The sequence below is a fragment of the Ochotona princeps genome, chromosome 1, assembly GCF_030435755.1.
Source record: "Ochotona princeps isolate mOchPri1 chromosome 1, mOchPri1.hap1, whole genome shotgun sequence".
Classification (NCBI taxonomy): Eukaryota; Metazoa; Chordata; class Mammalia; order Lagomorpha; family Ochotonidae; genus Ochotona; species Ochotona princeps.
In genome coordinates this window covers 171001323-171016835 of record NC_080832.1, presented here as the reverse complement: position 1 = coordinate 171016835, position 15513 = coordinate 171001323, and the positions used below count along the sequence as shown (strand labels likewise).

Genomic DNA, 15513 nt, shown 5'->3' with positions numbered 1-15513 from the left:
TTGAATGTATGTATCTAATCATTTTATTCCATATGTTGAAATAATTATCCCTTCTTCACTGAAATGTCATTGTGAGTTAATCAAAATACATTAATTGTTTATATGTGCACCTATATCTGAACCTTCTGTTATGTCCCATTGACTTATGTGGTGTTATTATAATTTTCATTTTGTTGTGATTAAAACGTATTTATAGAATAATTCTTGATGTCATCCACCTGATCTTATTCTTTTTGGAGGAGTATTTTGGGTGACTCATATACTTTGTACCTCCACATGACTCTTCAGTTAAGATGATATTCTGTTGTCTAGCTTAGAATCAGGATGAAATTTATTGTGTCTGTAGGTTAAAATGTAGAGGGAATTGATGTTTTAGTAGTAATGATTCTTGGGTCTACTGTTGTGTGCTCTTGTTGTGTGAATACCCCTCTCAGATGGTTCACCCTCCAGATGCTCATTCCTCAATGGTGTGCCCTCCTTGCTGGGGGTGGGGAGCGGAAGGGGATTATTTTTTGTTTGTTTTGTAACTGTTCTTTATTCCATTATTTTCTTGTTATCTTCCTTGTGATTTGATTTTTTTGCAATTCATTTTTTATTATTAATTACATTGCATTATGTGACACAGTGTTATAGGTACTGGGATTCCCCCACTGCTCTCTAAACCCTCCCCCCATGGTGGATTCCTCCACCTTGTTGCATTACCACTGTTCTAGGTTCAGTTGAGATTCTTTCATTGCAAGCATATACCAAGCATGGAGTCCAGCATCTTATTGTCCAGATAAGTTCAACGGCTTCTTGGTATGAAGATAGAGCCAGCAGAGTGTCATCCCGATCAATTAAGAGCCCCAACATAACATCAGCAACAATTTATAACGTTATGGAATTAATTGACATAGTATTGAGTAACCAATATGTTAAAAGAAAAAAATGCCAGTTCTTAACTACATCCTGTAACTTCTTCATTGACATTTCAATCTTAGTTTATATACAACCGGGTTCTATACACCTTAAAAGGTTATAGATTATTATTCAGCTGTCTCGTGTCTATTTTCATTATAGTATTTAGCATTTTATAACGTTGAAGCATAATTTTGCTGAACCTGGTTGTTTCTCGGGTAGTCTAGACTGGCTTATAACTGTAACTATACATATGTCGACAGTTTAGGTACAGAAGAGTTTTAGGAGGGGTGTGCAGAGAAATCTTCAGTACCCTAGTGAGGAGTAACTAATCTTGGTGTCCCACCTAGCAAGGTATAAGTGAATCCACCCTGACCATTTCCTGTCTGATTCTAAGCTTTCCTTGTTGTTCTCTGTCTATTCTAGATTTTTTCTGTTTGGTTATTTGTTTGTTTTGAGGGGTTTCCGGAGTGATCCTGATGGTCATTGCGAGAAAGGGTGGGGGTCCAAAGTTGGAACCAAGCAAAGACCAGAGAAAGCTCCCTTCCGTATTCCGGAAGCAAATTTACTGTTCTTCTGTTTCTGCAGACCACTCAGGGTTCCTGGCTGTTGTTCCGATGACCTTGGATCATACAAGGAAGGATTTGGACTTCTTCCATCCCATGTGATAGATCCAGATGGGGGTGGGTGACCTCAGAGTTCTCAGCCTCCGAAGGCACTCCAATTCTAGAAGGGGATATTTGATTGAGCGCCTGGGAGTTTCTCCTCAGGTTTGTCTTTCGTCATTGGTGTTTTGCCATAATTATTTTTACCCCCCACTGTCTCTTTGACGAGGATCCTGTTGGAAGTCTTCATGTTCCTGTTCCTTCCATACTGATTCAAAACTCATTATGCTTTTGCTTGTGGTTTGGGGTGCCTTCCCATGTCTTGACTGCACTCACATCTATGGTCTGCTAGCTGCAATCCTGGAAATTCTCAGAAAATTTTCCTTGTCTGGGTGTCACCCATCTTCCTTCGGTGAACTCCAGGGAGTTTCTGTCATCTCTACTGGCAATCCTCCCTTTCCAGGTTACTGCTCCACTTGATCCTGTCTTAAAGCTCTCTGCACGTTCAGCTACCCCTGCCTTTCCTGATTGGCCTTCCTGTCATCTCCAAGAATTCATTTTTTAACAGCTGGTTTAGTTTCTCATCAAAATTAAGGGGGAGATACAGTTATTTGTTATACAACCCAAGTTTGTCCAGCCACCTCTTTTATCAATATGATCCTTCTTTCAAGAAACCTGTTTATTTTATGTAAGTTGTCATTTCGTATACACACACATTTCATATCATCATATTGTTCTTTTAGCAGCTGTGGAAGTTGCAGTAATATTGTATTGTTAATTTTTTATGTTGACACTTAGTATATTTTATTTTCACTGTCAGCCTGACTAGACAGACATTTGTCAGTTTTATGATGTAAATGTTGTAATTTCATTGAGTTTTGCTGTTTGTTGTCAGTTTTCTGTTTAACCAATTTCAGATTTCATGTTGTCACAATTTGTCCTGACTTCTGTAATAACCTAACAGTGTGTAGCTTATGAATAACAGAATATATTTATTTATTTTTCTTTTTTATCTATTTTATTGTATTGTTGTTGACAATCTTTACATAGTTAATTACAGTTAAAGAAAAAAAAAGGGTCAGGGGGATAGGGAAGTGGGTAATACTATTATGTCCATATTGTTTCCATCATGTATCTGAGGTAAAGGGGGATATTGAGGGAGAAGCCCCACCCAGTTTCCCACCCACCCCAAGTCCCGGATGTGGGGCATGCTCTGAGATATTTGCTCAAGTGGTGTTAATAGTTCTCCAATTATGAATCGCTGCCAATTTCTCTCGATGAGGTCGTCCACTGATTGATATGGTCCATCATAAAGTCTCTGTTTGCCCCATATTTCGCTGCCAACATATAGCTGAGATGAATGATCTGTTCTATCTTCTGTCTTTTTATAGATATATTTTTATTAATTATTATTTTTTATTATTTATTATTTTTAATTCATTAATTACATTGTATTATGTAACACAGTTTCATAGGTACTTGGGTTCTCCCCACCCCTCCCCAAACCCTCCCACCATGGTGGATTCCTCCACCTTGTTGCATAACCACAGCTCAAGTTCAGTTGAGATTCCCCCATTGCAAGCATATACCAAACATATAGTCCAGCATCTTATTGTCCAGTCAAGTTCAATGGCTTCTTAGGTATACCCTTTCTGGTCTGAAGACAGAGCCAGCAGAGCATCATCCCAGTCAATTGAAAGCTCCAACATACCATCAGCAAAAATTTACATCATTATGGAATTAATTGACATAGTAATGAGTAACCAATATGTTAAAAGTAAATGAGAGTTTCTAGCCACCTTCTGTGACCACCTCACTTACATTTCAATTTTAGTTGATATACAACATATAACATTCATAACATAACATGTTATACATAACATCAAATCATCTTAAATTAAGGCAAACATGTGGTATTTAACCTTTTGGGATTGGCTCATTTCCCTTAGCATTATGGTTTCCAGTTTGGCCCATTTGGCCACAAAGAACTGCATTTTGTTTTTTTTAATAGCTGAGCAGTATTCCATGGAGTAGATGAACCATAGCTTTCTTATCCAATCCTCTGTTGATGGGCATTTTGGCTGCTTCCATGTTTTTGCAATTACTGATTGTGCTGCTATGAACATAGGAGTGCATGTTGGTTTCTCATAAGACAGGTGTTTTGTATATATTCCTAGGAGTGCTATTGCTGGATCATATGGTATGTTGAATTTGAGTTGTTTGAATATTCTCCATACTGATTTCCATAGAGGCTGTACCAGCCTGCAGCCCCACCAGCAGTGGAGTAGGGTTCCCTTTTCCCCACAACCTCGCCAGCAAGTGTTGTTGGTGTTTTTCATGTGGGCCAGTCTTACTGGCATTAGGTGGTACCTCTTTGATGTTTTAATTTGGATTTCCCTTATTGCCAGGGAACTTGAGCATTTTTTCATATGTTTATTTGCCATTTAGGTTTGTTCCTTTGTGAAGTGTTTGCCCATTTCCCGTGCCCATTTCTTGAGTGGCTTGTTTGTTTTGACATTTTGGTTGTTTTGTAGTTCTTTGTATATTCTGGAGATTAGCCCTCTATCACCTATGTCGTGCGCGAAGATCTTCTCCCATTCTGTGGGTTGCCTTTTTACTTTGTTGATAGTTTCTCTAGCTGTACAGAAGCTTCTTAGTTTGATGAGGTCCCAATTGTTTATTTTGGTCTCGATTTCTACTGCCTTTGGAGTTTTATTAATTATTTTGCATTATGTGACAGTTTCATAGGCTCTGGGAATCCCCCACCCCTCCCCCTCCCCTCCCCCCTGGTGGACTCCTGCACCTTGATGCAGTATTACAGTTCAAATTCAATTAAGATTCTTTCCTTGCAAACATATACCAAGCATGGAGTCCAGCTACTTATTGTCCAGATGGGTTGAACAGTTTCTTGGGGAGACCATTTCTGGTCCGAAGTTACAGCTGGTAGAATATCATCACAGTCAATTAAGAGTCCCAATATAACATCGACAGCAATTTGCAACATTATGGAATTGACATGGTTTTGAGTAACCAGTATGTTTAAAAAAAAAAAAAAAACAAGTCCTAACCACAACCTATGATTAGCTCATTGACATCTCAATTTTAGTTTATATACAGGACCGGACCGGCTGCTATATACCTTAAAATGGCTGTAGGGTACCACTCAGCTGTCTCGTGTTTATTTCATTTTAGTATTTAGCCATTTGTTGTGTTGAATTATAATTTTGTTGGTCTTGACAGATTTTGGGATAATCTAGACTGGCTTGTAACTCTAACAAGATATTTGTCGACATTTAAGGTGCGGAACATTTTTTTTTTGGTGGGGTGTGCAGGAAAATCCTCAACACCATGGTGAGGAGTGACTAATCTTTGTGTCCCACCCAACGAGGCATGAGCCAATCCACGCCAGCTCTTTCCTGTCAGATTTCAAGCTCTACTTTCTGTTGTTTGTCTATTTATTTTAGTTTTTTTTTTTTTTTTTTTTTTTTTTTTTTTAGTTTGTATGATTGTCCAGCAGTTCGATTGGGGAGATCTCCAAAGAAACTTTGAGGTATTCCCAGACTAGTTTCTTGTATGTTCTAGCAAGCACAGGGCCCAGCACAGTCCATCACCCCGATCAGCTGGTGGTTTCAATTGCTGGGTTGGTTCTGTTTTTGGTCCCGAGTTGCACTGGAACCAATGGGTGTTGCAGTCCAGTCTGGTTTGGCCCTTACATCAACCAGTGGGAGCTGCAGCCTAGTCGGGGCGACCCACAATAACCCCCACCAGGCCCGTCCCCTACCCTGGTTTGCTAGCATGTGTAGCAGAAGACCAGTCTGTCCCCCATACCATTTGGCTCTTGTACTTGTCAATGGGTATTAAAGCTTAGTTCTATCTAACCAACTCAACCATCCAGCCCTCACGCGTGTTGTTGAGTGCCTCTCTATCTAGCGACTCTATCTAGCTACTCCCACTGGAGAGTGTGGGCTGGGATAGAGACAGACCAGACTAAACAAGGCTACAACACCTGTGCGCTGCATATGGACTAGATCAGGGAAAAGCCAGGCTGGGCTGATTATTCCTGTGGGTGCAAGCATAAATTAGAGTGGGTGAGGGATGTTTGGGCTTAGCCGCAGCATCAGCTGGCAGAAGTTGGCACTGGGGACTAATTCTGTCAAGTCAAATCACAGAACCACATAAAGAGTGTATAAACCGGGACAGAGAGACCTGGGAGGGAAAAAATGGGTTCCCCCTTCTTGGGTCACTATTCCCGTGGGAGGGCATGAAAACTAGGACTGGCCTGGGATGGCTAGACAGAATATATTTATTCCCGTTTCTGGGAGCAGACAAGTTCAAGATCAAGACTAAAATATTTGGCCACTGATGGGCTCCTTCCTGGTTTATAGACATCAAAAAGGACAAAGACACTTCCAGGTGTCTTTTTTATAATGCTTCCACATCCAGTTTAACTTCCGTAAGGCCTTACCCAGTAATGATACCATCACCTCTGTGATGACATTTCTGCATTTGAATTCTGTTTCTAGAACACAGTAGATGTTTTGCTGGATTTCTTTTTCTTTTCTTGGATTTAATGTACTCTTTTTCCCTAGTTTTTTAAGTGGAAGTGAAGGTCATTGGTTTGAGATTCTTCTGAGTGGGCTTAAAGTGCAAAGAAAATACATTTTTTTAAAGATTTATTCATTTTATTGGAAAGACAGATATACACAGAGGAGGAGAGACAGAGAGGAAGGTCTTCTGTCCGATGATTCACTCCCCAAGTGAGCCATAACGGCCGGTGCACGCCGATCTGATGCTGGGAACCTGGAACCTCCTCCGGGTCTCCCACGTGGGTGCAGGGTCCCAAAGCTTTGGGCCATCCTCGACTGCTTTCCCAGGCCACAAGCAGGGAGCTGGATGGGAAGTGGAGCTGCCGGGTTTAGAACCGGCCCGGGTTTAGAACCGGCGCCCATATGGGATCCCGGGGCTTTCAAGGCGAGGACTTTAGCCGCTAGGCCACGCCGCCGGGCCCAGAAAATACATTGTTTTAAAATTTTCATGCAAGCTTTCTGAATGTATTGTATAGATAGCTCTAAAATGTTCTTACTCTATCTGTTCCTGTAACTATATTATATAAATTCTGTTGTTGTGTTTTAAAATTCCTTCAGTAACAAGTGTTTTGTGTTTTCTCTCATCAGTACCTCTAAGACTCAGAGCTATTTCAGTGTGTATTCCTTTGTTTCCAAATGCCCGAGTCCAGCTCCACCTGAGTTCAGAGCTTGAGAAGGGTGTGTGGAGTTGGCAATAAGAAAAGACACAGACACTGTCACTTGGTGCCCTTTTGTAACAGCTCAAGATAAAGTTGTCCTTTTTATTTACTCAGACACAGTGCAAGCTTCTGCACAATCGTTTGATTGTTCCATTTTAACTTCCTGACTGTGTAGGTATGCACAGAAATTGATTATTTTATGTTTTACTTCATGGTCAACCAGGTGCTCTTAAAGATAATTCTGTAAGTTACTATAATCATTTTCTTCAAAGCAAGCCATTATTCATTCTTCAGTAGTAGCCATTGGGTGACAGCCAGGGCTCCGAGGCCAAGGCACCTGAAATTATATACTAATTAGTAATACAGTCCTACCACATTTCTAGTTCCACAACTTGCCCATTATTTAATGGGAAAATTATGTTACAAGGGAAAAAAACATAAAAATCCAAGACAAAAAGTTTAAATATTAAATCCCCCTATAATTACAGGTTCTGAAACCCCACAAACAATAACCAAACATATATCTCTATGATATTAATAAAATCACCCTATAATTCCTCTAGTTAAAAACAATTATTAAAACGGCTGCATTTTCTATGTTGTAAAGAGTTGCAAGGGCAGGCTAACCTTTTAGGGTCACAGTAGGTATATTTTTTTGCCATAGCAGTTTCAACTCAACTCCCATCACTTCCATTAGTTTGTAAGATTCTTATCAAGCCATTTCCCAGAAGGCATGCTACATGTCTGGCCCAGATCTTAGGGCAATGTGTAGGCACACAATAAGATGTCTAGAAATGGCATGGGCTTAATTGTACTCCTTTGTGTAGTTAAAGGCCCACTCACCAAGACATTATCAATAACATTAAATCCCAAGCTCACATCACCTTACACAAGCCACCTCTCAGGGACAAACAACAATGCCTCGATAGATTACAGAATTATTAGTGGGGTGTTTGAGTGTCCATGCAAAAAGAGGGTGAAACCTCATCAAGGTGGTCAGAGAGACATCTGCCAGGCCCTACCAAACAGCTGGAAGCTTCCCGGGGCCCTGCCAAACAGGGGAGCTGTTTTCTTCACACCTTTGTGTCATCCACCCCTACTGCATGCACCCCAGCATCCAAATACGCATACAATTTGATTGCTTTGCAGTTAGGGAGCATTTTCTGCACAACTTAAATCCTTTGAGATTAATTTATTATTTATATCTTCATGGTATGTCATCTAGTCTATTTTAGTAAAATATCCATGATTGAGAAGAATAATGCTCTCAAATGTATATTCTTGTTGATTTTCACTCTACATCTTCTGTAATTGATTGATTATGGCATCTTGAAATACAGGATGTTATTTCTAAATTTTCTTTACAGTTCCATTTTTCCTCACATATTTTGAAATTCTTTTTAGATAGAATTAGGTTTGTCTATCCTTATGTTGGTTGATTTTTTTAAAAGATTTATTTATTTTTATTACAAAGTCAGATGTACAGAGAGGAGGAGAGACAGAAAGGAAGATCTTCCGTCTGATGATTCACTCCCCAAGTGAGCGCAACGGCCGGTTCTGTGCCGATCTCAAACCAGGAACCTCTTCCAGGTCTCCCGGGTCTCCCATGGGTGCAGTGTCCCAAAGCCTTGGGCCATCCTCTACTGCTTTCCCAGGCCACAAGCAGGGAACTGGATGGGAAGTGGAGCTGCCGGGATTAGAACCGGCACCCATAAGGGATCCCGGGGCTTTCAAGGCGAGGACTTTAGCTGCTAAGCCATGCCGCTGGGCCCTATGTTGGTCGATTTTTCTCCCAACTTTTTTTTTTGCTTGTTTTAGATTATTGCAATGCTTTTTAAGAATTTTGTCTTCTTTCTCTTCTGTGAAGGATTATTAGCTATAATTCTTGATTTTGTCACTTTAAGAGTTGCTTCAGTATGTATAATTTTTCATTGCCCAGTGTGGCCATGTTTTTCTCAGGGAGATTTGCCCTGGGCCCAGTGTAGATCAGATTGTATAATGTGATTATAGAATTCTACTTTCTTACAGAATTTCAAGGTTGTAAATTGATTTATTTCCTCCAGTAGACTGTAAGCTAAATGAAAACAGGGATCTTCTTTCTTATCTGGAAAACTCAGCACAATATATTACATTACAGATATGAACTATACATGTGTTCAGTGCCTAAGTGAGTGAAATATGAAAACAATTAAAGAGTTTATAGGGAAAATATCATAATTTATTTCTATATTTATTTCTTTATGAAAGATTCTGTCAGCTTATTGAAAATCCAGGATGCGGTACTTGCATATGAAAGATTAATAGAATTTAAAAAAAGTCACTGCAGACTGCTGAGAAGAAAAACTAAACATATGGAAAATAAGGTCTGTAGACTACACAAAAAGCTCTCAGAACTAAGAGAAGTGAAATCACAGTTGGAGCACCAAACAGTAGAATGGGAACAAAAGTGCTGCAGTTTGAGGTATGACATTCTACTTACAAGGAAATATTTAAACTATGTCATGTTTCCAAAATCATACTGGAGAAAGAGAAAGAGTGTGTGAGACATGACTGTCTGGTAAACTCATCAAGTACCTGTGAAGACCTGGGGAGGATCAGGGCCAATGCCAGCATCTAAGCATTTTGTCTGAGTGGTGAGCAGCCAGGATTACCTGAATCATAAGCACTATTCTCCAGAATCAGCATTGGCAGGAAGCAGGAACTGAACCCAGACCTTCCTGCAAGGGGCACAGATACCTTAATTGCTAAATAAAATGCAGCCCTGAACTATTTACTTTTTTGCTGCAAATGTGCAGGAGAATTTGCGTTCCTGTCATATCTGCAGATACTTTATAGAAAGGACCTTTTAGTCATGAGGGATGAGAAATTTATGGAAAGGACATGTATATATCAGGTTTATAATTTGATAATTCTGATACATAAATGCTTATTTTTCAAAATCATAATTTGAATGGCTATACAAGTTTCTGTAAAATGAAATTTCATTCTTACCAAGTTGAATTTTCACTGTTTTTTTTAAAGAGATGTATTTATTTTATTGGAAAAACAGATTTACAAAAGGAGACAGAGAGAAAAATTTTCCATCCACTGGTTCACCCCCCCAGATGGCCTCAAAAGCCAGAACTGAAACATTCTCAAGTCAGGAGCCAGGAGCCTCTTCCAGGTTTGCCTCGTGGGTGCAGGGTGCTAAGGCTTTAGGCCATCCTCCATTGCTTTCCCAGGCCATAAACAGGAAACTAGATCAGACATGAAGCAGCCGGGATATGAACTGGCATCCTTATGGGATGCCAGCACTGCAAGAGAGAAGATTAGCCATTTGAACCATCATTGGTTCCACTTTATGAAAATATTGCTAATATAATAAGGAACATCATTTTATAAATCTTCTTTTACATTTTAATTGTGTAAATTCTTCTATAGATGTGTTTATCAAATTGAAACTTAAAAAAAATCTAATGTTCCTGCATCATTCTCAAGAAAGCTTATATTCATTTACAATTGAACAACAGAGTTTGAGGTGACCATTTTCTAAATCCATGATGCTTTTAAAGGTTATTTTATGCTTAATTGTAATAAATTGTAATAATTGTAATAAAAAGTAAAATCTTCACACACAAATATAATTAATTATTATATTTGAAAAGCTTTGTTATTCTTCATTACATTTTTTTCCTTCAAAATTTTTTGAAACTGTTTCTAAAACTTAGAATACTTTTGGCCGGCATGGTGGGCTATCAGTCTAATCCTTCACATGTGGCTCTGGTGTCCCGTATGTCTACTGGGTGGGGTACTGGCTGCTGCTGTTCGAATCCAACTCCCTGCTAATGGTCTGAGAAGGCAGCAGAGAATTATCCAAGTCCTTGGGACGCTGAACCTGGAAGAAACGTTCGTCCCCTAGCTTCAGAGGTCAGCTCTGAAGTTCATTTGGGGTTCTTGTCAATTCTCTTCTCGCTGAAACTGAAGCAAAATTAAAATAAATAAAACATTAAAATAGTCAACAACATAATAGAACAATTGTCACCAAAAGAGCAATGAAAAATGTGTATAGTAACAGATACTTTCTTTTCTATTCACGGATTACTGTACTCTGAAGCTATATTGTGTGAAGATACTGGATGGTGCTGCCTTCTGTTGTGAATCATTTTCAAGGATTCTTGAAATATGTTATGGAAATATTATATAAGTGCTAACATTAAAGTTAGTGAAAGCTAAATTTTGTTTTAATTAAACAACTCTCTTTTTACAAGGCAATTTTTAATTTGTAACTTTGCTGAATCATTTAAAATTAACACACGCTTCAGATACTCATAAAGGAAAGGAAATTTGTCAGTTGTTAAAATGTTCCTTCATCACCAGTTTTCAAGTGTATCTGTTGTATGGGAAGGAATAAAATGAGAAATTAAAAATGTACAAATTAGAAGAAAAATACTTCATAACGCAGACATTAGGATAACAAACCAAATCACTAAAATAACTTTATTTTCCAATGAAATTAATTTTGAGATAATCTTATATACCTGCAGATTTACATTAAAGAAAGAAAAAGAGAAGAGAAGAAATGCCAATATACTGTGTGAAAAAATTAGGGAGGAGTTAAAAAGAAAAGAAAAGCAATATAGTAAAGAAGTTGAAGAGAAAGGAGAACTTGAGCTTACCCTGAGAGCACGAGAAATGGAATTGAAGATTTTAAGAAGTAATTTGAATCAGGTGGATGAATTTTTTGTACAAGCTGATATTTCTAACTGTATTTATTATTACTTACACTTAGCCCCTTATTTGAAATGTATTATTTAGATTTAAAGCAAACAATAGATATAATCTTCAATTATAAAACTTATACCTGAAAGTTATTTATTGTAAGTCTGGCGCTGATAATGCTTAGTACATTTTTAAGAATAATGCAATGGAAAACAAGTTGAATTTAAAAACTAGTTCTGACACTTTTATTTTAAAATTCAAGCATTCTAACTTTGAGACATGTGAAACTAGTCAAATATTTTACAATGTCATATTATTGCATATTCCCTACCTCCCTGCTTTATACAACAGAATGATAGAGGAGGATAGAAAGAGAGATGGTTGAACTACTGATTCACTATCTCAATGTTCACAATACCCGAAGCTGGTCCACGCCGAAGCCAGGAGCCTGGAGCTCTTATCTGAATCTCCCTCATGAATGACAGAGGCCCAAGTATTTGAGCCAAGCTCCATCGCCTTCCCAGGCACATTGGCGGTTATCTGTATCAGAAACAGAACAGCTGGGATTAGAGGTTACACTCCAATATGGAATGCTGACGTCTTAGACAGCAGCTTACCTTATTTATTGTGCCACAGTGCCAGCCCACCTGCCTGTATTTAAAAAATGTTTCTTCCTCTTTTTAGTTGTAATCTACGCAGTTAACATGTGAGCTATTTTTGTGAGAAATTTACTGAAATGTATCTTCTTTGACACATATACATCAATATTATAAAATTTAAAGCTTTAATTTTCTGAGTGCATTTTAAGCACTTCTAATGTAAAATTAAAAGCACTTAAACCTAGAAGATAGTTTTCTTTCAAATATTCATGTTTTCTAACTACCAAAATATTTAAATTTTATTTCATTTTATACTCAAGTTTATATTCATTATAAGTGAGGTTTATAACAAGTACATGAACCCTAACTATATCTTTTCTGATATGCCATATCATGTAACGTTAATCCACTCATCTGAGAGCTTGCTTCAACAACTTCATATAGTTGCCAGGGTGGAATTTATTTGGGAATGCTGTCTCATAGAAAGGGTGCAAGTTTTATGATGTACTGGGAATGTGTCTTGCGCTGCATGCCCCTTGTGTTGCCAATTTCAATAATATGAAAAACAAATCAGTGAAGCTTGTAAGGGGTCAGTTTTCTGCCATGCCATCTAAGCAAAATGTCAAAATGAGCAAGAACATGAAATCAGTAATATGACTCACTATGACCACATGCTCTTCTAAGTACTCTACCTTTACTCACAAACTTACTTTCCGTGTAATTTGATTTGGTGGATATTATTCTTATCTCCAGTATACAGCTAAAGATCCAGAGACATAGGAAGTTCATTTGCTTGTGATCATACAGTTGGTAATTGGTAGATCTGAGGTTTATAGTGTGGCATTCTGGCTTCTATGCAGATACTGGCCAATTAAACAATTTGTCATCTAAAATATTAGGTTAATTTTTAAAATCCCTAGCGAAGTCATCATTATTCACTTAAGTCAATTTTTAAAAACTATGCTTAATATGGTACATTTGATATTCTAAATATAGAATTGCTTATCATACAACATGATTTTTAATCTTTGTCCAGTTGATCAGTTTTGTGTAATTATCTGATAGTGTATAATTTAGAGCAAAGAGCTAATGTGCTTGAACCTAAAGCATGGTTATTGATGTTATTGTGGAGGACCAGAGAATATTATTTTAAGTTCTTCTGTGCCAGAAGATCACTGGTAGAAAAGCTCAGCTCTGCAGTTAGAGTGTAACACAGCCCTAAGCAACATGCAGATCACATTGTATGGCAAAAATTTACGCACATTTTAGTGAAGAATGCAAGCCATGAGCAGAGTTATTTAAAATGATTAATAAAATTTTTCCATTGTCGCCTTTGTTTCAGGTGCAAGAAGCCCAGAATTGCAATGCTGTGCAAGAAACCATGAAGAGGCAGGACTACTTGGAGAAGTACAATTGAAACTAGCACACCAAATAGCTTAAATATTTACAAAGGGAATGAGTGTAGTATGGGAGTGGTATCAGTGAAACCAGAGAAAATTTTCAGCCTTAAACCATCTTAAAACGCACAATTTTCCATGTTATTCCTATATTTGTGATTATCCAGAAAACACATTAAAAAATGGTAGAATTACTGAATTATTTACTTTTAAATCATTCAAGGATTAATGTAAATTATGTCTTAGATGTTAATCATTTATGTGGTTGGGTTTGTAGTTACATATGAAAATAAATAATTAAAATATATGTTTCAGCCTTGAAAGTGAAAATTTGCAGTTAAAACTTACAATCAAAGAGCAATCAGACAAAATAAAAGAGATTCAGCAAAACCTGTTAAGTTCAAGTTCAGTAAGTCAATTATAAAAAGTTTATGTCTGTCATAGTTTTGTATAAGATATTTTAGGAGTGTAAAGGGCTTCTAATACAAGTTTTTTTATTTATACGCATATTCTTGGCACTCTTAGTGTTTAACCTCTTCTTTTAGAAGAAATCAACTGGATTCATAGACTTATTTTGGTAGTAACATCTTAAAAGTCATGGTAGTCTAAAAATAATATTTCATGTATTTTATAGTTTTGCTCATCCACTTATGAACATTTCCTTTTGATTTCTAGGAATCATGTTGCTGTAAGCAATGATACAAAACTTTATGTTTAAATCCTTGCTAATATTTGTATTTTCAAATATTTTTTCCTGAGTCTAAAATGCTTTCTATGAGATTGTGCGACTGAAATACTTTTATGCTATAATCCTGTCAATAATGGAAACTAGGTCATTATACAAGCTTTGTTCAATAATGGGAATTTAGGAGAAAAGGAGAGATTAGTGAATAAGCAGAGATGGTTCCCCAAGCACATATTACCAGGAACATAATGCTGTTAGCATTGTAAGTTTCGAAACTAACTTTCCATGAGCATGTGTTTAATAAGCCTTTGAAGGCCTTCGTCAAATCTTACAAAATATTGGTGTGTGTGTAATCCATAATTCCTATTTCTAGATGCATAGTGGAAACTATATAATTATGTAATTAACTAAACAAGGATTGTCTACTCCTGCTTTCCTTCGTAAAAGTTAAGATCAAGGGCTAGTGTGGCGGTGTAGCATGCCAATCCTCTGCTAACTAGTGCTGACACTCCATGTGGGTGCCTGTTTATGTCCCAACAGTTCTATTACCAATTCAGTTCTCGACTTATGGGCTGAGAAAGCAGCAGAGGATGGCTCAAGTCCTTGGGCCCCTGCACCTATGTGGGGGACCAGGGAGGAAGTTCCTAGCTTCTGGTTTCAGATGAGCTTAGCTTTGGCTATTGTGAACATTGCTGAAATAAACCAACTGGTGAAAGACCTCTCTCTGTCTTTCCTTCTCTCTTTGTAAAATTTGCCTTTAAAAGTATATAAATCCTTGAAAAATAAGATTAAGAGACTGTATGTAAACACTAAATTAAATCAGTTTAAGTGGCAACTCCTCATATTTAGTATCAGGATCTGTGCTAGTTTTTTTTTTTTTTTTCTCACGTTGTAGAGAAACACTTCAAAATTCCCAGTTCCTGGGCAGGTATAGCCCAGTACTGAAGGGTGAAGGCACCTCAGTGTAAGGGAGGAATGCTTGGGCTTGATTGCTGCAGGCTCCTCTGGCTCTGGATCCTAATTCCATTTCTGCCAGTGGAGGCCCTGGCAGATGGTGGCTACAGTACTTGAGTCCTTGCCACCCATATAGGAACAAGGATTGAGCTCTGGTTCCTGGCTCTCCCCAGCCACTGGGGGTATTTAGCAGGTAGGAACTCTTTGCATTTGACTTAGTGTGCTATCTGTAATTTCAACAAGACTCCATGAACCACTAATTTCTTCTCACTTGACATCATCTGCAGTGATTTAAAAATGGGGATTGGAAATAATATAAATACTTATTCATATATTTGATAGTTAAAACTGGCTTTTGGCTGATTATTCACCTCGAGGCTTGTTGGTTTTCACAAGATGATTGTTGGGCTGTAAGCATGGACTTGTATAGTTG

The 15513-nt window shown here is 37.8% G+C and overlaps 1 protein-coding gene across 3 annotated transcripts in view; it reads left to right on the top strand.

The window, feature by feature from the left end:
* LOC131481151 (ankyrin repeat domain-containing protein 26-like) overlaps positions 1 to 15513 on the top strand; it is a 39745-nt gene that overhangs the window by 11495 nt on the left and 12737 nt on the right. For all 3 annotated transcript variants that reach the window (XM_058668736.1, XM_058668748.1, XM_058668743.1), the window contains 4 exons: positions 8995 to 9208; positions 11271 to 11454; positions 13387 to 13451; positions 13757 to 13850. In XM_058668736.1, coding sequence (XP_058524719.1) covers positions 8995 to 9208; positions 11271 to 11454; positions 13387 to 13451; positions 13757 to 13850 — 557 coding nt within the window. The remainder of the gene's footprint in view (positions 1 to 8994; positions 9209 to 11270; positions 11455 to 13386; positions 13452 to 13756; positions 13851 to 15513) is intronic.